We start from the raw sequence: 27,928 nt of genomic DNA, 5'->3' as shown, positions 1-27,928 counted from the left end.
TTTTTTATCCTGTTGCAATCCACCCAGAGTCTTAAGAGCTAGGGAGGAAAAGAATCATAATATCCTATGGTTTTATTAAATAAAAATAAGGATTTCCCCCCCTTCTGCAAATGCAAATCCAAAAGAGAACCAAAGGAGTGGACGCTTTGGGAAATGCCCAAATCGTTACTAAGCGATGCCTAAACCTTGAATCCGAACCGGGGGGGGGGATTTTGGGATCCGGTGTAAACGGAATTGGTTAAACCCACCGAGTGGAGCTTTTCCTAGCAAGTCCTGGAAATGTCAGGAGGGAAAGAGGCAGACGGTATATGGAGCCACTTCCTCTCGCCCTCCTCCCGAGGAATCCCGGCTGGAAAAGCGGCTTTTAAAAGACTTGTCAATTGCATATCCCCCCCCCCGACCTGCCGGGGAGGGGGAGAGATAATCTGAGTTTGGAGCGGGACCCCCTTGGGCGATGCATGGATTTTGGCATTGCTAAACTAGCAAAGGAGGTGAGTGGGTGGGTGTGCGAGTTATAGGTGAGCTTCATGGGGGGGTCAGAAAGGGGCTCCCGGCTGCCCAGTTGGTGGGGGAAGGGGGGGGGGCTTGCAAAAGAAAGCCGGGTGGCCCAGCCATATTTGCAGGATCTGGAGAAGGAAATCGGTGAGGCAGGGGTAGTCAAACTGCGGCCCTCCAGATGTCCATGGACTACAATTCCCATGAGCCCCTGCCAGCGACCCTGCGGTGGGGTATTGCTGAGGCCAGATTTGGCTTGGGTTTTGCAAAATTTCCGCTTTGCAAACCCAGGGAATGCAAAGGACAGCAGGAATCCGGATTGCACCGTGAACTTTCTGCATACGGTTAACAAAACGGGATTTATGCTGGGGTGCGCACACACAAACACACACACACACTTTTGTTGCCCAGGTAGGGATTGCAAACAGAAACATACTGTGCCAGGGGCAAAATTAGTAGAGATGCTTAGCATAAAGTACTAGTTACAGACAACGTCTTGCAATTTTCTTTTCCCAACAGTAAATGTATTGCTTGTATGCTCGGAGGACTCAGAAAAGAATTGTAGAGTTCACAAACGAACACGTTTTTCCATTCACAATAGTCTATGGTCCGGTGGAACCTCAAACAGGGGTAGTCAAACTGCGGCCCTCCAGATGTCCATGGACTACAATTCCCAGGAGCCCCTGCCAGCATTTGCTGACGGGCTCCTGGGAATTGTAGTCCATGGACATCTGGAGGGCCGCAGTTTGACTACCCCTGACTCAAAGACATTGACACCCTCAAAATTCGTGGCAGGGGAGATTTCGTGAATCACTCTCACAGGACACACTGAAGAGTTGGTGGCATATTTTGATGTATCCCTACAAATGGCCACCACCCTTTTTTAAAAATACTATTAAATCTTTTAAATACTATTAAATCTTTTAAATACTATTTGCTCCTGTGTTTTAAAAATGTTTTGCATTCTATGCTTATTCCTCGTTTCATTTTGACTTCTAGGCTTGGTGGCTTTCAGTTTGGCCACTGGCTTTATGGTTTTTATAGCCGTGTTTGTGTTTTGTATTGGATGCTTGGTAGTTGGCTTGAAAGAAATGTAATCATGATTGATCATTGTAATGATGCCAGCAGGTGAGGAGCCGTGTTGGTCTGAGGCCAAAGGACAAACTTTGAGTCCAGCAAAAGGACAAACTTTAAGAACAGCCAAGTTTTATTTCTGCTAGTTTGGTGTCGTGTTTAGGAGTGCGGACTTCTAATCTGGCATGCCGGGTTTGATTCTGCACTCCCCCACATGCAGCCAGCTGGGTGACCTTGGGCTCACAACGGCACTGATAAAACTGTTCTGACCGAGCAGTGATATCAGCGTTCTCTCAGCCTCACCCACCTCACAGGGTGTCTGTTGCGGGGAGAGGAAAGGGAAGGTGACTGTAAGCCGCTTTGAGCCTCCTTCGGGTAGGGAAAAGCGGCATATAAGAACCAACTCTTCTTCTTCTTCTTCTACACGTGCACTGGAAAACTTATGCCAGGAAATAAAACTTGGGTGATATGAAAGGTGTCCCTGGACTCAAACCTTGTTTGTTTATTAATTATATATTTTTATATACAGCCCTCCCCAAAACCTCAGGGCAGTTCACATAAAACAGAAACAATACAGATAACAATAATGGAAGTGGAAACAACACGAAATATGGAAAAGTAGAAAAAGATGGAAACATTAAATTAACGCGTGCCGATAGCCCAGTGGGTTGGGCGGAATTATAGTGCGTGCCATTGGAGGGAGGCCCGTGGGAAGTGACTGAATTCAGGTCGAATTCAACCAAATGCCTGGCGGAGGAGCTCCCTTTTGCAGGCCCTCTGGAATTGTTCAAGTCCCGTCAGGGCCCTGATCTCCTCTGGGAGCTCGTTCCACCAGGTGGGGGCCAGGATGGAGAAAGCTCTGGCCTTGGTTGAGGTCAGGCGAGCCTCCCTGGGGCCAGGGATCACCAGAAAGTTGGAATTGCTAGAGCGTAAGGCTCTTTGGGGGGGTGTAAGCAGAGAGGTGATCCCTCAGGTACACTGGGCCCAGACTGCGTATGGCCGTAAAGGCGATAACCAGAATCTTAAGTCTGATCTGGAATTCAACCGGATACTTTTCCAGCAAGTATGCGGTATAACTTTTAATCGTGTATCTAATAGGAGTCACTAGAGCAGGTGTCGTCAAACTGAGGCCCTCCAGATGTCCGTGGACTACAATTCCCATGAGCCCCTGCCAGCATTTGCTGGCAGGGGCTCATGGAAATTGTAGTCCACGGACATCTGGAGGGCCGCAGTTTGACTACACCTGCACTAGAGGTTCTGTTTTAAAACTGAGCTCCTAGTGGTGGTGTCCGCATGACCCACCCACCCTTGTTATTTTGTTAGCGTCGGAATATGCAATATGTGCATATTTGAGCGGTATATAAAGAGTGTCCTGTGGGGGGTCTCGGAGGAGATGTTCATTTAGCATAGTTAGAATAGGAATTTCCTGGTATTTTTCAAATAATTTTCTCCAGCGTTCTGATTGGCTCCACAGAAGACTTCCTTCTCCTTTGAGTACACTTCCTCCCTGCTTGCCTCCAGAACAGCCGTTGAACCGCAGAATGCAGACGATTGTTAAAACACTTAGTTCGGACTCTCTCTCTTTCCTTTGTACACCAAGTTGTTTCTCTTCATATTAAAATTACTTTATTCTTTTCAGCAGCCTGGTGCACTGCTCCTCCGCCTGTTTAAACCCTGCCAACAGGCGCTGGATGAGACCACCTCGAAAAGAAGCCCCTGGTCCTGCGTGAAATTTCAAGGGTGCCGCCTGGACGTGGGATCCTCCCCTTGGGACGGTTGGACACAAGGGCGGGAACAGCGCCAGGTCCCAAAATGGAGGAACAGGCCCCATTTGGCCCCATTCTGTGGGACGGGATGCAGGGAGAGGCCAAGAGAGCACCCCAGCTGGTGCATGTTGGCAGCATCGGGACTTTTCTCAGCGAAGGGCCCCGGGCCCCGCCCCAGGTGAAACAAGAACCGGAAGAAGGGCTGCAGCAGCACTGGGAAGCCCAGTGGCAGGAATTCCTCAAAGGTGTGCAGGCCCTGGACCCAAGACCGTTGCCTCCACCTGCCTCTGGAAACAACAAGGATATCCAGGCCTCCTTCAAAGGTGTCCTTGAGGCCCCACAGTGGCCGAGAGGAGGGGGGGCGGCCCAATCCCTGCCAGGCCTCTGCAGAGAAGGCCGCAAGGTGTACCGGAGCCTGGACTCCTTTGTGAAAGTCAAGGAAGAGATTCTGGACGAGGACCCCATCTACCTGGAGATACGGCGCCAGCAGTTCCGGCAGTTCTGCTACCAGGGCACCCAAGGGCCCCGGGAGGTTTGCCACAAGCTCCGGGAGTTTTGCCACGAGTGGCTGAAGCCGGAGAGGCGCACCAAAGAGCAGATCCTAGAGCTACTCGTCTTGGAGCAGTTCCTGGTCATCCTGCCCTTGGAAATGCAGAGCTGGGTCCGGGACAGCAGGCCGGAGAGCTGCGCCCAGGCCGTGGCCCTGGCAGAGGACTTCCTGAGGGGCCAGCAAGACAGCAAGAGATGGGGGTCACAGGTGAGAGAGAGCCCAGAAGAACCCAAGAGGTCCATGGCTCATGAGGGCCTCTCTGAGTTGGGAAATGCCTGGGGATTTGGGGATGGAGCTTGGGAAGGGTGAGACAGGATAAGGGGAGAGAACTCAGTTTGTGAAACAGGGTGTTGGAGCGGAAGGGCCCTTGGCCTGATCCAACATGGCTTCTCTTACGTTTGCGGTTCTTTTTCAAGTACTGGATATTTTCCCCCGTTTTGCTTGTAAGGAATTAAGGCAGTTAAATGCCTCGGTTCTGTGGAGATGGTACCTCTTTGCTCTGCTCTGGTTCGGCCTCACTTGGAGTCCTGTGTTCAGTTTTGGGCACCCCAGTTGAAGAGGGATGTAGACAAATTGGAGTGTGTCCAGAGGAGGGCAACAAAGATGGTGAGGGGTTTGGAGACCAAGACGGATGAGGAAAGGTTGGGGGAGCTTGGTCTGTTTAGCTTGGAGAGGATCTGATAGCCATCTTCAAGTATTTAAAAGGCTGCCATGTTGTAGAGAATGGAGCAGAGTTGTTCTCTCTTGCCCCGGAGAGAAGGACCAGAACCAATGGGAGGAAATTAATTCAAAAGAAATTCCGTCTAAACATCCGGAAGAAGTTCCTGACAGTCAGAGCGGTTTCTCAGTAGAACAGGCTTCCTCGGGAGGTGGTGGGTTCTCCATCTTTGGAAATTTTTAAACAGAGGCTGGATAGCTATCTGACGGAAAGGCTGATTCTGTGAAGGCTCAAGGGGGTGGCAGGTGACAGTGGATGAGCGAGAGGGTTGTGGGTGTCCTGCATAGTGCAGGGGGTTGAACTAGATGACCCAGGAGGACCCTTCCAACTATGTTTCTATGATGCCATTTTATGTGCTACATGAGTCATAAACGGTATAGTGGCGGAGGTGTTCCTCCCCATGTAGGTTGTGAAATTCGGTGGTGTTTGGGAAGGAAAGGACCTCAGCAGAATATATTGCCATAGGGTTATCCTTCCTCTGGAGAGAAACAACCTCTGTAATCTTCAGATGTGTTGTAAGCCTGCTGAATCTCCAGATCCCTCCTGAGGGTTGGTGACCCTACCCCCAGCTAGGGGGTCCATTGCCTCTGAACATGGACGTTCTGGTCAGCACCACTCTAGGGCATTTCTGCAACCCTCCTTTAAAGCCCTCCAAATGTGTAGCCGTCGCTACATCCTGTGGCGCTGGGTTCCTCAAATGGACTTTGCCTCATGCAAGGAAACAAGACGGTCACCGTAAGCCACATTACAGATGCTCCCTGAAATGTATTTTCTTTTCATTTTCCCCATTTCCCCTTTCAGGTGCCTGTGCCTTTCTTGGAGGTGGCCACAGATGCCTCCGAAGCAGGCCAGGTTCTGTCAGACACTTGTAACCGTCCGCTCTGCAGAGTCGCCAAGCTGGAGTTGGGCAAAGAAGGAGAAGTTCTGGGTAAGGCTTTCCCGTGCAGAGTAGGCATGGCTAAAAGTCCACAGACCTGTCCTCCCAGAAGAATGGCCCCTCGCCTTTTTAAACGATATGTATTGTATGACAGTCAACCTGTGGTCCTCCAGATGTTCATGGACTACAATTCCCAGGAGCCCCTGCCAGCGAATGCTGGCAGGGGCTCCTGGGAATTGTAGTCCATGAACATCTGGAGGACCACAGGTTGACTATCCCTGTTTTAGGGCATGTATAATGTAAGCAGGAGATCCCAGAGTTATCTGGCAATCAGGCAAGGGATGTTTGGAAGTGATTTGGCATTTCTTGCCTCCATGTTGTGACCCCTAACGTCCCCTGGAGAAACTGCCACACAAACGGCCTTGGCCCCAACCTGGTGGAATGAGCTCCCGGAAGAGCTGAGAGCCCTGACGGAACTCACTGGGTCCTGCCGGGCCTGCAAGACGGAGCTCTTCCACCAGGCGTTTGGTTGAGGCCAAGGCTGTGACCAGTAATGACATCAATGGATCCCTTCCCCATATGTACGACCCGCCCCGTATGGACAGAATTAGGGGACATCGGCCGATCTGGCTGGAACAGTCTTTGGCGTGATGATTGCTGTCATCTTTTTCTCAGGATTATTTTTTAGTTTGTATAATTGGGGTTTTATGGGGTTTTAATGCCTGTTTGGTGTAGTGGTTAGGAGTGCGGACTTCTAATCTGGCGAGCCGGGTTTGATTCTGCGCTCCCCCACATGCAGCCATCTGGGTGACCTTGGGCTCGCCACGGCACTGATAAAACTGTTCTGACCGAGCAGGAATATCAGGGCTCTCTCAGCCTCACCCACCTCACTGTGTGTCTGTTGTGAGGAGAGGAAAGGAAGGTGAATGTAAGCCGCATATAAGTAGCAACTCTTCTTCTTCAGTAATATCAGGGCTCCCTCAGCCTCACCTCCCTCCCAGGGTGTAAAAATACACAGAGAAAGAGAGAATCAAACCTATCACTGTGATGGCAGACACTGCTGAAACAATGTTTTTTTTAAATCTGCAGTTAATCAGAAGCTGATGGACAATGAAGAAGAAGAAGAAGAAGAGTTGGTTCTTATATGCCGCTTTTCCCTACCCGAAGGAGGCTCAAAGCGGCTTACAGTCGCCTTCCCATTCCTCCCCCCACAACAGACACCCTGTGGGGTGGGTGAGGCTGAGAGAGCGCTGATATCACTGCCCGGTCAGAACAGTTTTATCAGTGCCGTGGCGAGCCCAAGGTCACCCAGCTGGCTGCATGTGGGGGAGCGCAGAATCGAACCTGGCATGCCAGATTACAAGTCCGCACTCCTAACCACTACACCAAACTTGGCTTGCCAACTCCTGCTTGGGAAGGACCTGGATATTTGGGGCTGAGCATGGGGGTGTGTGTGGTTTGGAGAGGAGAGCAACCTCAGCTGGGTATAATGCAGCAGGGTGAACCCTCCAAAGCAGCCAATTTCTCCAGGGTATCTGGAGGTCAGCGGTAGCCCTCCCAGAAACCCTGGAGGTTGGCAACGCAAACAGTGTCTTCACCTGGCACCGCCTGCTTTCTAAAATCACTTGGGAGGCCCCGGGAAAAGTGCCAGCGGGCACCACGTTGGTGACTCCCGGTAGAGACACCAGAATAAAAACGCCCATTGATTTCTGCTAGCTGAGAGAACTGTGCCAGACAGATTTGTATCTCGTTGTCCTGTGTTTTTCTTCCTCCTTTTTATCCTTCCAGGCAATGGGCTGTCGGCAGATTCTTTCCTTCAGGACGGCCCTGACCAAGTGGAGCCACACGACGCGTCCATGAGAATCGGCTTAGTTTTCCAGCATTACGAGGAAGGAACGGCGGTCCCGGGGCAGCCGGGGGGCGCAGCGAAGCAGGCGAAGGACACCGAAAACAGAGTTCCCGAAGCTCTTCCCCCTTGGGAAGGGGACTTTCACGAGAAAGAACCCAGAAGGCGCGACTGTGAGGAGCTGAAAACAAAGGACGATGGCGACAGCGGCTGCTTCAGACCGCGCAGAGACCTTCTTAAGCACAAAACGGTCCCCGCGGGCGCAAAGCCCCTCCGATCTTCGCACTGCAGGGAGACCCTCCCTCCGAGCTCCGGCCTCGTGGCCCACGAGAGAAACCACGCGGAAGAGAGGCGGTACAAGTGTCCCGAATGCGGGAAGAGCTTCCACCAGAAGCGGTACCTGATGGGGCACAAGCGGATCCACAAGGGGGAGACGCCGTACAAGTGTTCGGACTGCGGGCGTAGCTTCAACCGCAAGTGGAATCTCATCGCCCACAAGAGGATCCACTCAGGGGAGAGCCCCTACGAGTGTTCAGACTGCGGGAAGACGTTCAGTCAGAAAGGGAACCTCATGACCCACGTGAGGATCCACACGGGGGAGAAACCCTACAAGTGCGCCGAGTGTGGGAAAAGGTTCAGTCAGCGGGCGGGCCTCACGTCGCACCGGAAAAGCCACATCAAAATCAATCCGGTTGGGAAAGCAACTGTGGGCTACCTGATCTTCTTGAACTTGAGTGAATCCGCACAGGAGGGGAGTCCTGTGCAAGCTCAGCGGGTGGAGAAAAGTTTGCCTTCTTGAACTCGGTTTATGTTTGGGGGAAAAAAAATTATTTGCGTAGGAGATAACTTTTTTTTTTTAACACCCGCCCCTTCCCCGAGTAATAGAAGCAGGTTGTGGTCAAATATAATTAAAGATCAGGCAATTCTTAGGAAGGGAAAAGATTCTCGCTGTGCTTTGGCAGGGGTGAAATATAAATTGGTGGCTGGCAGTGGAACGAAACCGATCTGCAAAGAGCATGTTTTGCGGCAAAACCGTTCTGGGACTGGCCCGCTTTCCCCCTTGGCCCTTTGGAACATTGTGTGACCTCACAGAGGCTCAGCCAATGAACGCTTGAAGCTGCTTTATTCTGAATTGGACCACTGGTCTATCAAAGTCAGTATTGTTTACTCAGACTGGCAGCAGCTCTCCACGGTCCCAGGCAAAGGTCTTTCACATCACCTCTCTTTTAACTGGAGAGACCGAAGTTTGAACCTGGGATCTTTTGTATGCTAAGTGGATTCTGTACCAGTGAACCACTGCCCCCCCCCCCCCAGTTATGGAACAGTTTTCCCAATACTGAGTTGGATGGGTATTGGTTAAGAAACTCTTTGGTTATGAACTCCTTCTGAGCAATCACTTTTCACTTATTTAGGAAGCGCAGAAGAGCAAAATGCCAGAAAAGTTCACACACGTGCGTAACCCCCAAAGTGATGTTGTGAATTTTGCCTTTATCTGAAGTTCATTCCTGTTCTCCTGCTGCATATGATGCACACATCATGGACGTGAAAACTATTCACTTTAAGGGAATTTTCCAACAGATTTAAACCAGTTTGTGGATGGTAGGGCCATCCATGATAGTTAAATGGAACTTCCATGTTCAGATGCAGCATTCCCCTGGTGAGCCAATGTCGTGTTCAGACAAGATATAGCCCTTCACACCTGGTTGTGAACTTCCAGGCTCATTGGGCTACCGTTGGAGAGGAAAACCCTGTTCCCACGTTACAGTGAACGTTAGAGTCCCTCCTGCACGTATCTGTCTCAGCATCCGTTTAAGAAAGCCAATGTGCCTCCATTTTGCAAATGAAATCAGTAACTAGTCCTTGGATAGATATATGGTTTATATAACCTGATGATCAGTTGTACGCACATTGAATGTAATGTGAGAATTTCGCAGAGCATGTGTATTTAAAAAAATCAAGCGCGTAACTACGTGGTTTGTACTTGCATCCACTGTAACATGAATCAGGCTAAGAAGTCCTGGATTCCTCAAGGTGGTGTTTCCAATATACCCAGGATGCTTTGCAAATGTTACTTCACGATGCCCAGCCGTAATTCTGAAGGTAGGGTAATCCGGGCTTAAATTTATATGATGGATCTCAAAATCTCAATCTAGGGGAACTATTTTTCTTTTATTTATGCTTTAAGAAGGGTTTACGTTTTAATGAAAATAAAAATGTGATTTTGTTCCTAGCCCACCTGTGTATCTTTATGACTTCAAATCCAGGGATTGGTCGATTCATGTTAGTTTTGATCTGCCTTTCTCACTGAGATTCAAGGCAGATTGCTTTATTTAATTCTTGTAGACCAGGGGTGGCCAGACTGACTCTCCAGATGACCATGGACTACAATTACCATGAGCCCATGCTAGCATCCAATTGGCAGGGGCTTATGGGAATTGTAGTCCATGGACTTCTGAAGAGCCTCCCTGATGTAGACTCGGCCTTTCTCCCCATCTCCACTTTATCCTCACAATTAAGGGGGTGTCACTGGCTCAAAGTCACACAGTGGACTTCTCTGGTGGAGTGGCACTGTATTTAAGGAGAGGGCTTGCCTGTCAGGGGATACTAGAGGAGGAGAGTGACACTCCAGTGGAAAGTAGTTGGCATCTGCTACCGCCTGACCAGGGTGAGGGTGTGGCTGTTCCCCTCCTTGAACAGCTTGATAGAATACCTAGGCAATGGCCTTGCCATTATGGGTGACTTCAATTTCCCTGATGTGCCTTGGGAAACAAATTCTGCTAAGCATCCAGAGTCGTGTAGCTCTCTAGAATCATAGAGTTGGAAGGGGCCATACAGGCCATATAGTCCAACCCCCTGCTCAACGCAGGATCAGCCCTAAGCATCCTAAAGCATCCTAAAGCAGGATCAGCCCTAAGCATCTGACTTGCCTGGGCCACAATTTCATTTATCAAATTGTGGGTGAACCTACGAGAGGCTCGGTGGATAGGTTGAAGGAGGGGACCTTTGAGTGGGGGGGAGTGACCATGGCCTCCTAGAATTATTTTTTAGATGGAGACCAAGGAAGTTTATACCCAAACATGCATGTTAGTGTTGGAATGCTTCGTACACTGAGCTGGTCCAGCTGACTTCCCCGCCCCAATCTCTTTGAGAGGCTGGTTTTTATTAAAACAACAATTACCATTTCGTAGTTGCATAGTTACACAAGGCTACTTTTTATGCAGCTGTTGCTGATACATTGTTCGCGATACATTGTTAGCTACAAGCCCTATTGTCTAATGTTTAAAGGTCAGACATAAGGGGATGATCAAGCCCTGTTCTCACTGTAACCATATCACGCACAGTGCTGGACACAGGCCAGGAGGCTGTGCCCTCACTGCAGCCTCGTCAGCACAAACACAAATGAACCCTACATGTTAGTCTTTCCTAGGGTGGACTTTAATAATCTCAAGAGACATGATGAGAAGTCATCCCGTGGACAATTATGTTGGAAGAAAAAGAAGCAAGGGACGGGTAGGCTTTTCTTAAACTTAGAGCTATTGCATGCTCAAGCCATGACTATTCCAGCAAGACAGAAATACGGTAAGGACTCCAAGAAGCCTATGTGGGTGAACAGAGAACTTCCGAGGGAGCTAAGAAAGAAAAAGGAAATGTTCAAGAAATGGAGGGAAAGGCAGACCTCTGAAGCAGGGGTAGTCAACCTGTGGTCCTCCAGATGTCCATGGACTACAATTCCCATGAGTCCCTGCCAGCATTTGCTGGCAGGGGCTCATGGGAATTGTAGTCCATGGACATCTGGAGGACCACAGGTTGACTACCCCTGCTGTAAAGAAGAGTATCTGCAGGTTGCCAGTCACTGTAGGTCAGCCATCAAAGAGGCCAGGGAAGCCACTGTAAGTAGAAAAGTTTATTCATATATCCTGATACAGTGAAATACAAGGGGCTTTACGCACCGGGATCTTTGTAGCAAATTGGTCACTGAATGAAAAATCGCCATTTAAAATAGTGGAATTCGTCGTTATGCATACCTGCCTTTGTAGTGGAATCCAGTTGCGTTTTGTAGCGTTTCCCACAGGCTTCCGGTCTCGGCAGAAATCGCTAGAAAGGAAGCGCTATTGCCAAGCTCGTCCCGCCCCTGGCCGTCAAGCAGCCAATGGGCAGCCGTTAGCATGCTCCCAAACAGCCCCTTTCCCTTTAAGAAAGGTTTTTAAAAAAAAAAAACAGACCCATTGCAACGAATCTGTGTAGATTCGTTGCAACGGAGAGACCCATCCAGCTGCCTAATGTGTTTGAGCTGTCGTTTGATCGTTTGATCGTTGCCACGCTTCCTCCGAGTGAAAAAAAAAAATCCCCCCCCTCTCACGGGCCCGATTTTCGGCTCAATGAATGTGTAAAAATTAAAGGGAAAATACATCAGCAAACGGGCTTTTCTGTGGTTTGTGCTTAGTGACTAAAGGGGAGGGACTGAAGCCAGGGAAGCCTCTAAACAGAAAGAGGCTCGCTGGTGCGTTTATCCCCGCTCGCTCGGAGAAAAAAAAATGGCGATCGCTTCGCCGGAAGATCAGAGAAGAGAGCCAGGGGGAGGGACTTTGTAGAAACCGCAACAATGTTAACGCACAGGTCTTTTTCGCTAGTGTTGCAGATTGGTTGCAGGAGTGTATCGCTTTCCGGAGGGTGAATCCACTTTTGGGGATTTCCCTGAAAGCGCTACAAGGAAGCGCTTTTTGCAGATTGGTTTCAGGTGTGTGGCAGATTGTCGACGACGTTGTGCAAAACAGCAAATCAGTAGCGTTTTCAATTGGCAACCATTGTGCTATTTTGAAGGCGTGCAAAAAGCCCCCAAATGCTCATGACCAGAAGTTTTGTCATTTCCCCAAAAAGGAATTTACCACCGTCAAACCAACTATTGACTAGTTTCCAATGTAATCGATTAATCAGTTGAGTGAAAGGTTTGGGTCAAGTCCAAAGGAGCCCTTTAATTGGGGAACACACTGGAAAAGGAAAGATGTTTTCACAAAAGGCGTGTTTTACAGAAGAGGCCTTCCCCTTTCTCTTGCCTGCCGAAGGCCTGTGCATTCCTCCCAAAAGTGCAATGCCTCTTTTAAGCAAGTGTCTACAAGGATATCACATCCTGCCCATCAGGGAAACAGGACATACTGTTGACTCATCTATTGTACACTGTCACGCATCGCCGCATTTTGTTAGGTGGTCTAGGCTAACAATTGGCCAGGCTGCTGTGACATCACAGAAGGGTAGATCTCTGCAAACAGAAATTTGGTTTGGTGCCCTTGAGAGAGACGCTCGGGTTCCTTAAAACGGCAAACTAGACAGGAAGGTGTACGAAAGGACAGTCTACAGGAAGGAGGGCCAGGAAAGGAAGAAATAGAATCCTGAAGGGACTGGACCAGGGAACTGGCAAATTTATGAAGAGGGAGTGAGGAAAGGGAATTTAGAAGTAGAATTTAGGAAGCTGCTAAAATTCAAGTTCTGATCTGAAATAAACAGGCCAAATTCAGGTTTCTTCTTTAAATTTGACAGCCACCATGCTAGTTCAAAAGGGCACCTCTGCCCATGACATACACCAACACTCATACTAAGTCACTGGGTGACTTAGAAATGCTTTCCTGCCGTTCAGGCCCTTCAAGGGTTCTCCCCCTATGGCCTCTCTGGTGTCTGCTGATGTCCGAGTTCCACTTCAAGCTTTCCCCACAGTCCAAGCACCTGTAGGGTTTCTTATCCGTGTGGGTCCTTTTGTGGGTGCTGAGGTTGGAGCTCCACTTGAAACTCTTCTCACAGAAACCGAGCACTTGTATGGTTTGTCCCCGGTATGGATCCTCCTGTGAAATTTGAGATTGGAGCTGTAACGGAAGCTCTTTCCACACTCAGAGCATGGGGTACAGCTTCTCCCCCACGTGGGTCCTTTCATGTGCACTCCATGGCAGCCTCTGACTGAAGCATTTCACACAATCTGAACATTCGTACAGTTTCTCCCCGGTGTGGCTTCTTTGGTGCGCCGTGACAAAGCTTTCCCCGCAATCTGGTCATTTTAAAGGTTTCTTTTCCACATGGGTTCCCTCATGCACAGCAAGAAGTGAGCTACGGATAAAACTCTCATCACAAATCCAACACTTATACGGTTTCTCTTGCACATGGGTTCGTTCGTGCGCAACAAGGCTTGACCTCTGACGAAAGCTTTTCCCACAGTCGGGACATTCATGCGGCTTTTCTCCCGTGTGGGTCCTTTCATGCACGATGAGTTCCGGCCTCCGACTAAAACCCTTCCCACAGTGGGAACATTTAAAAGGCTTCTCCCCTGTGTGGGTGGTGACATGGACGATGAGGTCCGAGCTGCGACAGAAGCTTTTCCCGCACTCCGTGCATTTGTATGGCTTCTCTTCCCAGTGGGTCCTTTCGTGGGCAAGGCGGCCCGACCGCTGGCTGAAACCCTTCCCGCAGTGCGAGCATCTGAACGGCTTCTCGCCCGTGTGCGTTCGCAGTTGGCTGATAAGCCCAGCCTGCTGGCGGAAGCTCTTCCCACAATCTGAACATTCGTAGGGTTTCTCCCCGGTGTAGTTTCTTTGGTGCAGCTTCCTGACAAAGCTTTCCCCACAATCCAGGCCTTTAAAAGGTTCCTCTTCCACATGGGTTCGTCCGTGCACAATAAGGCTTGACCTATGACGAAAGCTTTTCTCACAGTTGGGACATTTATACGGCTTTTCTCCCGTGTGGGTCCTTTCATGGTCAACGAGGCCCGACCGCTGGCTGAAAGCCTTCCCGCAGTGAGAGCATCTGAACGGCTTCTCGCCCGTGTGCGTTCGCTGGTGGATGATAAGCCCAGATTTCTTGGCAGCCGCTCTAGGCAACAATCAGTGGATAGAGTAGAATGAAAGAGCTCAGTGGTTCATCGGGGTCTGTAGCCGTCTACCATTAAGAATGCAAATAGTTCCTGACTCTCTAGGCATTGACTTGTCTTCTGAGAGCTGGAACAAGCGGATCCTCATTTTCGTCTTTGGGTATCTCACCCACTCTGGAAAGGAAAACAGGGAGCAGAGGAAGGTAAACGTTAGAGTGTAGCCCTTTGAATCCTTGGCAGTCAATCCCATTGTGTGGAGAGCCCAAGCCAAAAAACAGAGAAGAATAAGAAGAGTTGGTTCTTATATGCTGCTTTTCTCTTCCAGGAGTCTCAAAGGGGCTTATATTTGCCTTCCCTTTCCCCTTCCCACAACAGACCCCCTGTGAGGGAGGGGAGGCTGAGAGAGCCCTGAGATTCCTGCTCAGACAGAACAGCTTTATCAGTGCTATGGGGAGCCCAAGGTCACCCAGCTGGCTGCATGTGGGGGAGCGTGGAATCAAACCCGGCTCACCAGACTAGAAGTCTACCCTCCTAACCACTACACCAAGCTGGCTTTCAAAGAAGGTTAAATGGCTTCAGAAGCATCAAGAGGTCCGGGGCTCTAAAAATAGAGGGGGGGGGGAAATTATAACAACCGAGAGTCCAGATTTACCCCCCCCCCCCAGGTTAACTGTAGGTCAGCAAGGCAGTCACTTTTTTGAAGAGAAAAGCCAGAGCAGAGAGAAGAAAGAGACTGGAGAATGTAGGGAAGGCTTTGCCTTGGCCCAAAAGCCATGGGGCTGAATGATCCCGAGTCCAGTCCTCGTGGGTCGGTTTCTCTGGATTCCGATGCCCCTCCAGGGCTGTCGAAATCCCCTTCTCCGGCCCACATACGCCTATGGAGGACCCAAAAAGGATCAGCTCTCAGCCACCTGGCCCCGCCCCCACAGTCTCGTATTTATGCTTTTCAGTCTGATAATATTTTATTAGAAGTAGCTTGACCCTTGCAACATTATTGTTCTTGCGCCTGTAGAGTATGGGTGGGGAGGGGGACCGTGCCACAGAGCCCAAGCAGACATGATCTCTGTTGCGTGGAGGTCAGACGCAATCCCAAGAGAGCTCCAGCCACCACCTGGAGGTTGGCAACTCAAACTGTGCTGTCGAGGCCTACCTTTGTCCTTGACCCCATTTTCTCTTGTTACCCAACCTGAGCCAGCAGGGGACAGCAGGTTATAAAAATAAAGTTATTATAAAATATATTACGTCACAGTTTTTTTTCCAAATATATTGTTGGATTTTAATGTCATTGTTTTATTACGTGATATAATTGAATGGTTGTCCACCGCCCAAGAGAGCCGGCATATAAATCAACCAATAAATAAAGTACACCCTCCAAAGCAGCGTTTGCTGGCAGGGGCTCATGGGAATTGTAGTCCTTGAACATCTGGAGGACCACAGGTTGACTACCCCTGGTCCAACCCCCTGCTCAAAGTAGGATCTGCCTCAATCCTCCATGAGAAGTATCTGTCCAGCCACTGCATGACCGCCGGTGAGGGGGAGCTCACCGCCTCCTGGGGCAGCCCATTGCCCTGCTGAACTACTCGGACTCGGAACCCCCCCCCCCCGTGACATCTATTTGGTTGCATTCTGCACCTAGTACTTCCAGCCCATGACTACGACTCCAACAGAGACCTTTTCCTGCCCTCCTCCAAGGGACAACCTTCCAGATCAGGGGTAGTCAAACCGCGGCCCTCCAGATGTCCATGGACTACAATCCCCATGAGCCCCTACTGGCAGGGGCTCATGGGGATTATAGTCCATGGACATCTGGAGGGCCGCGGTTTGACTACCCCTGTTCCAGACGCTTCCAGAGAGCCCATCCCGTCCCCCCTCTCAGCCTCCTCTCCTCCAGGCTGAGCATCCCCAAGTCCCTCAGCCTTTCCTCCCCAGCCCTCTCTGCAACCCGCACCTCCCCAAATCTCCAGGGATATCCCGACCTGGCGTTGGCAACCCAGGCCAATCCCCTGCCCCTGCTGCGACCACCAGAGGGCTGCCTCCGGGATGCTTGATCGCTCCTCGCTTTGTGCCGCTCGGGGGGGAGTTTCCCAAGAACTTTTCCAGCCGCATCCGGCAGCCCCCCCAGCCGAGGAGCAGGCGGAGACCCCCGCCTCCCGCAGATCTGCTGCTCCTGCTGCTCCCCCGCCTGCAATCGCATCTTGCCGGGAACAAAAGGCGGAGAAAGGGAAGCTCCATAGAGCGGCCAGAGCGCAGCTCTCTCCGATTGTTCTCCCGATTTTCCTGCACGGACTTCAGGCGGGGGGGGGGGGCATCTCTCCGCCTCCTCACAACCACCCTGCGAGGTAGGTTAGGCCGAGAGAATGCGGGGTTTGGACAGGGTTGCCGGGTTCCCCCTGGCCACCGGTTGCGGTTGCCAGCTCTGGGCTTGGGGCGAACCTGGATACTTTTTTTTTTGGGGGGGGGGGGAGACCCTAATGGGGTCCAATAGCAGGTGACAGTGGGTGAGCGACAGGCTTGTGAGTGTCCTGCATAGTGCAGGGGGTTGGACTAGATGACCCAGGAGGTCCCTTTCCGACTCTATTATTCTATGATTCTCTCTGATTCTCTGATTCTATAGAGTCTGCCCTCCAAAGCAGCCATCTTCTCCAGGGGGGCTGCTCTCTGTCGCCTGGAGATGAGCTGGAAAACCAGGGGGTGCCCAGGTCCCACCTGGGCATTGGCATCCCTACCGCTGGCGGAGGATTTTCTTTTCTGTAGATCCATGTTGGGAAATGCCGAAAGGTTTGGGGACAGAGCCCAAAGCTCCCACTTTCTCCAGGGGAATTGCTCTCCCCAGTCGCTAGATGAGCTGTAATTCTGGAGGATCCCCAGGCTCCAGCTGGACACTGGCTTCCCAGGAATTTGACCCTCAATTGTTTATTATATTTATTACCCATCCTTTCTCTTTGGACTCAGGGCACTTTCCTCGCTACTGCCCACTTTCCTGGAGGAGTCAATCAGATATTCATAATGTATAATAGACCAGAACTGGCCAAGCCCCTACTGCTTGCAGGGCTCAGTTTGTTTTCAGAAACCTCAGAAGTAATCATCTAGAGGAGACTGCCCCTGAGCATGTGGAGAGTGACTTTCTTTTCTCCACCAAGTGAGGAGGTGGAAGCAGAGCAATGCCAAAGGAATTCTAAAAAGGATTTTTCTTTCTTCAAATGCTGACTTGGATTTTGTGAGTCTGACAGGAGGGATTGTGTGTAAATTCAGTGAGGAAGCAGTAAGTCCTAGATGGCCCTACTAAATCTTCCCCCCCAAAAAAAGGGGGGGGTAATAAAAGAGCAACCTGGCTGGGTCAGACCAGTGGCCCACTTAGTTTCCTCACAGTATGCAGTCAGATGCCCAAGGAAGACCTACAGGTACAGCTGCCATCCATCGGGCCTGGATTCCTGGCAGAAATACAACTGCTCATGAGATTACAAAGAGGCTCCAGAGGGTAAACTCTGTGGGGTATTCCATAATTTCTAAGTGAAATCTCTCCCCAGATTCCTCCTTCCATTGGCAGGGCCTCCAAATCTCCAGGAATTTCTCAGACCAGAGTGGGTAACCTTATCTATAAATGAGGGGGATGTCTCCTAGTAACTGGCATCAAGTGGTACACTGCCTCTGAACACGGAGGCTCCATTTACTCCTGGTGCCTGAAAGCCATCCCTTTTTCAAGCCACATAAACATGCAGGGGGAACCAGCATCGGTTGTGAAAATAGAAGGCTTATTGTAGTGCTGACTGCAAGGATGGTCTGTTTACCTGTTGGGGCCAGGTGATGCAATTCGTTGCAAGAGCCAGCGAAGACACCTCTGACTTGCTCAGGTGCTGGGGAAGAGCTCGAAGAACAAAGTTTGAGTCCAGGGGCCCCTTTCAGACCCCCAAAGTTTGGTCCAAGGTAGAAGCTTTTGTGTGCATGCCCACTTTCTCAGGTAAGAGCTTGTTTGCTTCTGTTTCAAAAGGGAAGGACGGAGGGACAAAGGTGACCTAACCAGAATCCACCTGCTTCTCACAGGTGGGATGTATCTTTTGTTCGCCTCCACCTTGTGCTTTTGAAACAGGAGACGGGGGATAAGACAGAGAGAATTTCCCCGAATTTGAGAGGGGCTTCAATGCCCAGGAGGAATGACGAAAAACAGGTTTTACACCGGCTTGCGTTTACCCAGGCTTCAGTCCCAGCAAACGGTTTTGTGTGGCAAATTTGTTTGTGAGGCTGTGGTGTTGCACATCCTGTTGCTGTTTCCCCCTCCAAGAAGGATTTGTTCATAATTTCTTGCTTTTCTTCGGCCCTGCAGATGCCGCGTGGCAGTGAGGAGAATGCAGGAGGAGACACAGAAGACGAATGTTTCCGAAAAAGCGAGGAGCTTCTGGTAAGCATCCGGAATCCACTTGGAACCAAGGCCTCAGGGCATCCTTCCAAAATTCATCCAAGGGTCACATCACACCTGTAGCTGACGTTCCCTTATTAGAACTCCAGTTCTTGCTGGCCCTTTTTAAAAAAGGGTTAGGGAGGGGGTGAGGAATTGTTCTGTTTCAAGGCCCTGGGGCTGGGGGGGAAAGGGGGGACTTCATCTCTTCCACCCCCACGGATTGGAAACTTGGATGCTCTTTTGAGGCGAGGTAAGGGGGTCACCTCAGACTGCACATGCTGAAGGATGCTACAGCTGCCAGGGTGACCGGCCAAAGGATGGCTGAACTCTCACGAGAGGGAGGCCTCCCGGGAGAATTTGGGATGCTCTTCATTCTTCTTCTTTTCTTTTATACTTTTACAAGTCACAATACAGCAGGCGCTAGATTATGGTCTCGGTGACCATAATCCTGCAAGGGGTTGGACTAGATGGCCTGTGTGGCCCCTTCCAACTCTATGGTTCTATGATTCTTCTCATGGATGCTTGAGGCTGATCCTGCACTGAGCAGGGGGTTGGACTAGATGGCCCGTGTGGCCCCTTCTAACTCTATGGTTCTATAATTAGGCATGAAATTGGAGCTTATCTAGATTGACTGATTTTTAATAGGGGCTATACTACTAGCAGCCTTATAGCCCATCCTAGCGTGATCTTGTCAAATCTCAGAAACTAAGTGGGGGGGGGGTCCTGGGGTCGCCATGAGTAGGGGTGTGACTTGACAGCGCACAATTTGGATTCGGCTACTCCTGCAGAATCGTGACAAACCTATCCCCCTGGGGTCAGTCCCCCAAGTACCCCTCGCTTGCCCTGTGATTGCAGAGAGAGACCGACAGCGAGAGGAAGATCATCACCCAGGAGTGGCAGGAGCTGCGGACCTTTATTGAAGAGCAAGAAGGATGCGCGTTGAGGAGGCTGGAAGAGCTGGAGAAAGCCGTCCTTGCGAGGAGAGACGAAAGCCCATGGGGAAGCCGCAAAAAGATCTCACCCCCTGGCCTGAATGCAGAAGGCCATGGGAAACCCTCTTCAAAGGTGAAAAAACTGCAGGCCTATTGGAGGGGGGGGGAGTCACCTTTTGTTTACATATGCGTTCATTTATTTATTTATATTTATATACCGCTTTTCCCCCTGAAGCTCGGGGGATTTAGATTTAAAGGATATGCGTAAGTTCCAGGGTTGCCAGCTCTGGGTTGGGAAATACCTGGAGACGTTGGGCTGGAGCCAGGAGTGGGCGGGATTTGGGGTGGGGAGAGACCTCAGTGGGGTATAATGTTATGGAGTCTGCCCTACAAAGCAGCCGTTTGTTCCAGGGCCCTGCAGAGGAACTGGGTGGCCACTGTATGAGGCAGAACTCTGAATGAGACAGACCACTGGTCTGATCCAGCAGGGTTCTTCTTCTTCTTCTTCTTCTTCTTCTTCTTCTTCTTCTTCTTCTTCTTGTTTGTTTGTTTATTTATTTGATTTATATACCGCCCTCCCCGAAGGCTCAGGGTGGTTTACATAGGAACAAAGAACAATACATAAAACAGTCTATAAACAAGTGAATAACTTACAATGATAATACTAATAGTTGTAACCATATAACAATATAAGAGTATAAACAATATAAACAATACAACAGTGCAACAATACAGACAGGTCCAGAGCATTGGTGGACTTCTGAGGGGGGGCAGGGGGGGAGCAGGGGGGGAGCAGGGGCCCTTCAATCGCTGTTGATTACGTCTGGTCTCAACCAAATGCCTGGCGGAAGAGCTCCTCCTTGCAGGCCCTGCGGAACTGTTTAAGCTCTGTCAGGGCCCTGATCTCCTCCGGGAGCTCGTTCTACCAGGTGGGGGCCAGAACAGAGAATGCTCTGGCCCTGGTTGAGACCAGGCGGACTTCTTTAGGGCCCCTTTCTTTAGGGAATCTTGCGTCTTTACATTCAAGGTGACCGTCTGTCAAAACTCTGTCCCCCAAATCATCCGTGCCTTTTAGAGCACTGCCAAGGTTTCTAATCACTTAATCCAATTTAACACCACAGCGTTATACCCTCCCCTTCCCCCAACAAATCTGAATTAAAAACATAACATGCTTTGATTTTATACCTGACAAGGTTTCCTGCCAGAATCTGTAAGTGCAAATACATAGAAAAATACGGAGGTCTTTGATTCATGTCTGATGGGTTTCTTTTTCCCTCTCACTTTTCCTTTAGAGCATCAGGAGGATCAGAAGCAAGTAAGTTTTCTGTCTTTACTACCCATAGGTTGTGCTGCTTGGCTTGTTTTTGGAACCCCCCTGAGCTGGATGAGGTAGCTGGTGGGCCTGTTTCCACACGCCAGCTAATTCCCCTTTGTGCGCTTATTGCAAATCCGGAGGCATTTGCACTGCTCTGGGAGAACAGCGCTAACAAGACTGTGACTAGCCCAAGGTCACCCAGCTGGCTTCAAGAGTGGAGAATAAAATCCAGCTCTCCAGATTAGAGTCCACCACTCTTAACCGCAATACCACACTGGCTGCACATTCTGAACCTTCTCCTCTCTTTCTTCACCAGGAATAATGGGATATTCCCCAGGCCTGAAATGGGTTTTACGGAGCTGGAAGAGAGGATAAAGCATTTCTCTCAGAAAAGGATCGCTGTGCAAGAGGTGCTGTCGTCTTTTAAGGGTGAGTTCAGCGGTTATGGTTGAATCTAAGGCAGGGGTAGTCAAACTGCGGCCCTCCAGATGTCCATGGACTACAATTCCCAGGAGCCCCCTGCCAGCATTCGCTGGCAGGGGGCTCCTGGGAATTGTAGTCCATGGACATCTGGAGGGCCGCAGTTTGACTACGCCTGATCTAAGGGCACAGAATGGAAGAAAGAATGCCAGGAACTTATTGTGGGTTCCTTTCTGAGAAGATCATCAGTGGTGGACAAGGTGGACAAGGTGGACAAGGTGGACAGATGGGTGGCAAGAAGAAAGATCACACATCCGAGATGAGAAATCTTCCCTTAGCTGAAGTGAAAGAAGGTAAAGGTATCCCCTGTGCAAGGACCGAGAAGTAAAAGCCTCCTTTTACTAGTCTAGGTGGAATTCTGTTGTGAAATCCTTGAGCAGTTCCATAGAATCATGGAACCATAGAGTTGGAAGGGGCCAGACAGACCATCTAGTCCAGTGATTCTCAAAGTGGGCGCTACCGCCCCCTGGTGGGAGCTGCAGCGATCCAGGGGGCGGTGATGGGCCACAGGTGCATTTGGGGGCGATGAATAACTGTAAAGGGGCGGTGAAAGCATAAAAGAAAGAAGAGAAAATTTTAAAAAATTAATTTCCAGGAGGCGCCGAGTAATATTTTTTTTGGAAAGGGGGCGGTAGTCCAGATAAGTTTGGGAACCACTGATCTAGTCCGACCTCCTGCTCAATGCAGGGTCAGCCTCAAGCATCCGTGAAGAGTTCCTGTCCAGACCGCCAGTGGGGGGAGCTGACCACCTCCTTGGGCAGCCGACTCCACTGCTGAACTACTTTGTGAGCATTTTTTTTACATGCTTACAACACTGTAGATGCTTTGAGATGGATGCTGACACTGCATCATAGGTTTTGTAGTCTTCAAGGAAACTGATTCAAGTTCAGTAGGACATTAGAGACCAACAAGAAGAAGAAGAAGAGTTGGTTCTTATATGCCGCTTTTCCCTACCCGAAGGAAGCTCAAAGCGGCTTACAGTCGCCTTCCCATTCCTCTCCCCACAACAAACACCCTGTGAGGTGGGTGAGGCTGAGAGAGCCCTGATATCACTGCCTGGTCAGAAGAGTTTTATCAGTGCCGTGGCGAGCCCAAGATCACCCAGCTGGTTGCATGCGGGGGAGCGCAGAATCAAACCCAGCATGCCAGATTAGAAGTCCGCACTCCTAACCACTACACCAAACTGGCTCTCATGTTGGAATCTTTGGCTATGTTCCTGAAACTCTGGTTGGTTTCTGAGGTGCTCCTGGACTCAAATTGAATTGGTTTTCATCTTGGATACGTGATGCACAGGAACTGGATTCTTACTTCCACTTATCTTTCTTTCCTCAGGAATTTTGCAGTCAGAGCTAAAGGATGACTTAAGTCCATCTTTCTCCTCTGGTAAGAAAAAATAAATCTTATCTTATCGTATGCAGAATACCAGATCTTGGACATGACTGTGGTGCAGCTTCCTAAATTATTTTCCATCAGTTCCGGGAACTAGAGCGTTGTGCTTTCCAGGAGGATGTGACTGAACTCTTCGTACTCTCCCCAGCTACAATTGAGGGGATCAACCAGAACGGGGTCCCAGGTGTGCTTATCCCACCTTCAGTGACTTCTTCAGTGATTGCCAGTCAATATCTGAGCAAAATATCACAGTTTAGAGATTTCACCATGAATATGAGCCAGTAATACGTATCACAAAGAGCTCTGCTTTTTCGCTGGGGCCGTTTCTCCTCATGTGCAAATGAAGGAATGTTTTTCCAAATGTCTCTTCCAGTCTGCCTTGGAAAGTCGTTCTTCTGCTCGAGGTTTTTCTGCTGCTGCCGAAAATACGGAAGGGAAGCGGCTGTGTTAGAGACGGACCAGGTAAGGGGATTTGCGGTGAGGTGGCTGGGGAGGGAGAAGGGAATTGTGGGTATGGAATCTGGGAGGGGACATTCTTTCGGATTAGCCAAAACTTTCCCCTCCTGGCTCTGGGATTCAGAGGTTTAGTGCCTCTGATTGTGGAGGCCCCCTTCAGTCACTGTGACCCCTAGCCCCTGATAGACTTCTCTGTGAATCTAATTCCGTTTTAAAGCTGTTTATTCTGGAGGCCATCACTTTATCCTCTGGCAGCAAATTCCACATTTTAATCGCTCTCTCTGTAAAGTAATATTTCTCTTGATCCACACTGACACCCATTTTGCTCACATGCACATTTTCCTCACATGCATTTGAACCCATGCCAGAAATGACATTGGGGGAGGGGATGGAGAAGTATTTGGGAGGGGGGGATCTGATTTGAAGTGGATTTTCGGGTGACAGGGGCAAAAGGATGCTGCCTCTTCTTCTTCCTCCCACTCCTGTGTCGAATAAACCTCCCTGCTTTGGGACTGCTTTTTGTTTAATAAAACAGCCACGGAACCTTCCTTCCACACATTCCCAAGTAATGCCCTGTTTTTAGCCAACCGCTGGGAAAACACTCTGTAGCTGCTCAGAGACGCGCTTTTGTTTTTCCGTACTTTATTTCTTTCTTAAGTTTGAGACAGTTTGCCTGCAACAAGTTTGTCACTGAAAGAGCTGAGGGGGGGGGGGCAAGCCCAGCTGGAGGTCCCGTTTTCTTCCCTTCCCTCCTGAACGGGATCTTCTGCCGTTTTAGGAGCCCGTGACCTTTGAGGAGGTGGCTGTCCGGTTCACCGAGGGGGAGTGGGCTCTCCTGGACCCTCACCAGAAAACTTTGTACAGGGATGTTATGCAGGAAAACTATGAAAATATCACTTCTGTGGGTAAGAATTCCTTCCTTTGGGTTTTCCTAACGTTCTCTCCTGGCACTTCAGGCTTGAAGAAAAAAGGAAGATTGTTTCGGGAGGGTGACTATATTGGTTTGCAGTAGAACCAGTAGCTTTGAGTCCAGGAGAACCTTACAGACCATCAAGATTGGGGGGGGGCTTTTGACATTCAGTGCTCCCTTTGTTTGATGAAATGACCTTTGACTCTCAAAAGCTTACACCTAGGGTTGCCAGCTCAAGATTGGGAAACACCTGGAGAATCTCGGGGTAGAGCAGAAGTGGGTAGGATTTGGAACGGGGAGGGATGTCAGTGGAGTCAAATTCTACGGCGTCTGTCCTCAAAAACAGCCATCTCTTCCAGAGGAACTGATTTCTGTCACTTGGAGATGTCACTTGGACAGAACTGATTTCTGTCACTTGGAGATGTCACTGGTCCTACCTGGGGACTGGCACCCCTATTTTACACCCTGGAAATCTTGTTGGTCTCAAAGAAAAAAATGAATTTATTCATTCACTGACATGTGCCGAATTTTCACTTGCAAACATTTTAAAGCCTTTTAAAACAAGAATTTAGCCACTTCCGCTGTGTAAGACTTTTGCTGGAGAATTCAGGAGGATGGTTTAAGAACGCATGACTTCCCCTGATTTCCTTCCCACCTTCTCTTATTTCTCCCTTGCAACAGCGCTTTCCCTCAAAAAGTCAAATGGGACACCCCAGGCAGAAGAAGGAGAAGGGGTCTGCTTCCTGCTTCCAAATTCTCAGAGCCCTGACAAAAGGAACCGTTGTGACGTCATCAGTACAGGTGAGAGAAACCACTGGCCCGTACTAACCAGCACTGTCCAATCAGAGGACTGTTCCATCTAGGCCCAATTTCAGGCTAGACTGGTGTAGTGGTTAAGACTTGTGTTTTGACTTTTATTCCGCCCTTTCTCAAAAAAGACTCAGGGTGGAAGGCTTAGCAGTACACGGAATTCTTGTAATTTTCCTGAACAGGACAAAAAATGGCTCCATGGGTTAGAGAAAATGGCACAGGGAGGAAGAGTTTAATCTCCCTCTCCCTAGTCACTGGGTGTCCTCCACACCCCTGAAAATTGTTTCCAAATTGCTGGGAGTGCTGGGTTTTGGCTTGATAGGAACCACAACCTACCGGGAAAGTGTAACGGTTACAAAAATAAACTACCTCGTAGGGTTGCTGAGTGGACAAAATGGAGGGGAGAGTCCTAAGGTCCTCTGAGAAAGAGCAGGGTAAGAGAGAATAGAATAAACTTATGTTTAGTGACTTCTGTCCAGGAACTCCCAAAATCAAGGGTAGGCAAACTGTGGCCCTCCAGATGTCCATGGACTACAATTCCCATGAGCCCCTGCCAGCATTGGCAGGGGCTCATGGGAATTGTAGTCCATGGACATCTGGAGGGCTGCAGTTTGACTACCCCTGTCCAAGGTGGAAGGTGGGTGGTGATGAGTGCTTCAACCTAGAGCAGGGGTAGTCGACCTGTGGCCCTCCAGATGTCCATGGACTACAATTCCCATGAGCCCCTGCCAGCGTCTGCTGGCAGGGGCTCATGGGAATTGTAGTCCATGGACATCTGGAGGGCCACAGGTTGACTACCCCTGACCTAGAGGACTGTGGAGTGGGAAAACAGAACTCAAACTTATTCATATCTGTCTCTTCCCCCTCCTTTACTGCAGCTCATGTTGTCGAGGAAAGGGCAGAGAATAACGTAATGCCAAACAATTCTGAGCAAAATGTACCGCACGACGCTTCTGTCAGGAGCACAAACAGATCCCTCCTGAGCCACGAGGGAGGGGATTCGTCTGGGCATCCACGCAGATCCAAGAGACACCAAAAAACCAAAACGGGAGCCGAAGAGGAAAAACCCATTCCTCCTCCGGATGTCTGTCGGGACGTTAAGAAAATCGGTGGCCAGAAGAAGGTCAATAAGGACGGGAGACAGAAGGCATGCAACAAATGTGGGAAGGTGTTCAGTCAGAGCGTCCTCCTCCTCAAGCATAAGAGGACGCACACGGGCATGAAACCTAAAAAATGCTTGGACTGTGGCAAAATCTTCAGCCGGCAGTCCCACCTTCACAAACACAGGAGAACTCACCGAGCAGAGAAATCCTTCCACTGCGCCGACTGCGGGAAATCTTTCCACCGGCGTTCCCATCTGGCTTCACACCAAGGGATCCACACCGGGGTCAAGCCGTACAGGTGTTCAGATTGCGGGAAAAGCTTCCGGCGGGGTCCTGACCTCCATAGGCACCAGAAGATCCATACGGGGGAGAAACTGCACCAGTGCTTGGATTGCGGAAAGAGTTTCCTTCTAAGCTCAAGCCTCACCAAACACGAAAGGACCCATACGGGGGAGAAGCCATATAAATGTCCAGACTGTGAGAAAAGCTTCAGCCAGAGGTCTCACCTTATTGTTCACAGAAGAACCCACACGAGGGAGAAACCGTTCAAGTGCTTGTTCTGCGGCAATGGCTTCACTCAGAAAGCGCACCTCACGGCCCACCAGAGGACTCACACAGGAGAGAAACCCTACAAATGTCCTGAATGCGGCAAAAGTTTTAAACTGAATTCGGCGTGTCTCAAACATAAGAGAAGTCATCATTTCAGTGGACAGGCGGTGGGAGACGTTCCTGACTGAACCAAAGAATTCACGAGGAGATTCAAGCCGTAGAAACGATTGCACGAAGGAATAACAAATAATTAGTCTGGTGTAGTGGTTAGAGCAGGGGTAGTCAAACTGCGGCCCTCCAGATGTCCATGGACTACAATTCCCAGGAGCCCCTGCCAGCAAATGCTGGCAGGGGCTCCTGGGAATTGTAGTCCATGGACATCTGGAGGGCCGCAGTTTGACTACCCCTGGGTTAGAGGGTAGGCTTTGTCAGCAGGGTTTAAGTAGGCCAAGGAGGAGCCGAGCACTGGCTGCTTAAGGAATATAGTTCCATTCAGAACAGAAGCAGCTTTGTAAAGAGAGAGGAGATAGTCCTAACAGTCTAACTGACTAATTCTTCTGGAGGAAATCGGAGAGGAAGCGTGCTCAGAGGAACGGGAAGTCCCCAGTTGAGCCAATGAGGACCCAGGAGGAGATTATTTGAAAAATACCAGGAAGTTCCCAGTCTAAATATACTCACTATACCTTTCTTCCAATGCCCCCTGTGGGTTACTCTTCATATGCTGTTGAATCATGCACACTACAGACCTTGCCCATTCCAATGGGATCAAGAGCGGGGAGTTTTGGGTTCAAATCCCCACTCAGCCATGAAGCTCACTGGAGAGAGTACTGCCAATTTCTACTAGGCAACCAGCTCCTGGCAATTGTGATTAAAGAACCTCTGCCGCCACTAATAGCCATTTGCTTTTTTCAAGATCCTGTCTCAGTGCCCTTCAGTGTAGGCCAAACCATACTGGTCAAGCCGACTCTACTGTTGCTAGGAAGCTATGGGCCGTTCAGGGTTATAGTTTTACCACATTTACCGCACCACACCATATTGTCTGAACACATCAACACATATGCATTAGACCAGGGGTGGCTCCCCGGATGTTCATGGACTACAATTCCCACAAGCCCCTGACACCATGGCCAATTGGCAGTGGCTCCGTGAACATCCGGAGAGTCACACTTTGGTCACCCCTGCACTAGACTCTTGGGGCAGCAAAGTCAGTATTGTCTACTCAGACTGCAAGTGTTTCTCTAGGACAGGGGTAGTCAAACTGCGGCCCTCCAGATGTCCATGGACTACAATTCCCAGGAGCCCCTGCCAGCATTCGCTGGCAGGGGCTCCTGGGAATTGTAGTCCATGGACATCTGGAGGGCCGCAGTTTGACTACCCCTGCTCTAGGATCTCTGACTGAAGTCTTCCCCATC

The 27,928-nt window shown here is 49.9% G+C and overlaps 2 protein-coding genes across 3 annotated transcripts; both read left to right on the top strand.

The window, feature by feature from the left end:
- The first annotated feature begins 260 nt into the window (after nucleotides 1-260).
- On the top strand, nucleotides 261-26,742 carry LOC143834456 (uncharacterized). The gene is made up of 11 exons (XM_077331279.1): nucleotides 261-491; nucleotides 3,209-4,092; nucleotides 5,405-5,531; nucleotides 7,269-8,111; nucleotides 14,282-14,379; nucleotides 21,065-21,248; nucleotides 22,632-22,682; nucleotides 23,062-23,150; nucleotides 23,923-24,049; nucleotides 24,736-24,855; nucleotides 25,743-26,742. Exons 2-11 carry the CDS (start codon nucleotides 3,382-3,384, stop codon nucleotides 26,702-26,704), a joined length of 3,312 nt encoding a protein of 1,103 aa, XP_077187394.1. The 5' UTR covers nucleotides 261-491; nucleotides 3,209-3,381; the 3' UTR covers nucleotides 26,705-26,742.
- On the top strand, nucleotides 16,296-21,148 carry LOC143834130 (uncharacterized). Of its 2 annotated transcripts, none has more exons than XM_077330736.1 (4): nucleotides 16,296-16,515; nucleotides 18,498-18,572; nucleotides 19,428-19,637; nucleotides 20,797-21,148. In XM_077330736.1, exons 2-4 carry the CDS (start codon nucleotides 18,498-18,500, stop codon nucleotides 20,821-20,823), a joined length of 312 nt encoding a protein of 103 aa, XP_077186851.1. In that variant the 5' UTR covers nucleotides 16,296-16,515; the 3' UTR covers nucleotides 20,824-21,148. The 2 variants fall into 2 exon arrangements, with proteins under 2 accessions (XP_077186851.1, XP_077186852.1); XM_077330737.1 differs by lacking the exon at nucleotides 16,296-16,515 and adding an exon at nucleotides 17,996-18,134.
- Nucleotides 26,743-27,928: the final 1,186 nt, after the last annotated feature.

Source organism: Paroedura picta, chromosome 3 (genome assembly GCF_049243985.1).
Source record: "Paroedura picta isolate Pp20150507F chromosome 3, Ppicta_v3.0, whole genome shotgun sequence".
Lineage (NCBI taxonomy): Eukaryota > Metazoa > Chordata > Lepidosauria > Squamata > Gekkonidae > Paroedura > Paroedura picta.
This window is presented reverse-complemented; position numbering and strand designations above follow the sequence as displayed.

Coding starts and splice junctions, on each gene's coding strand:
- LOC143834456 (XM_077331279.1), top strand. CDS start 3,382: ATGGAGGAACAGGCCCCATTTGGCCCCATTCTGTGGGACGGGATGCAG. Junction 14,380..21,064: donor AAAACAGGGAGCAGAGGAAG/GTAAACGTTAGA, acceptor TCTCCAGATTAG/AGTCCACCACTCTTAACCGC. Junction 24,856..25,742: donor TTGTGACGTCATCAGTACAG/GTGAGAGAAACC, acceptor CCTTTACTGCAG/CTCATGTTGTCGAGGAAAGG.
- LOC143834130 (XM_077330736.1), top strand. CDS start 18,498: ATGCCGCGTGGCAGTGAGGAGAATGCAGGAGGAGACACAGAAGACGAA. Junction 18,573..19,427: donor GAAAAAGCGAGGAGCTTCTG/GTAAGCATCCGG, acceptor CTGTGATTGCAG/AGAGAGACCGACAGCGAGAG. Junction 19,638..20,796: donor ATGGGAAACCCTCTTCAAAG/GTGAAAAAACTG, acceptor CTTTTCCTTTAG/AGCATCAGGAGGATCAGAAG.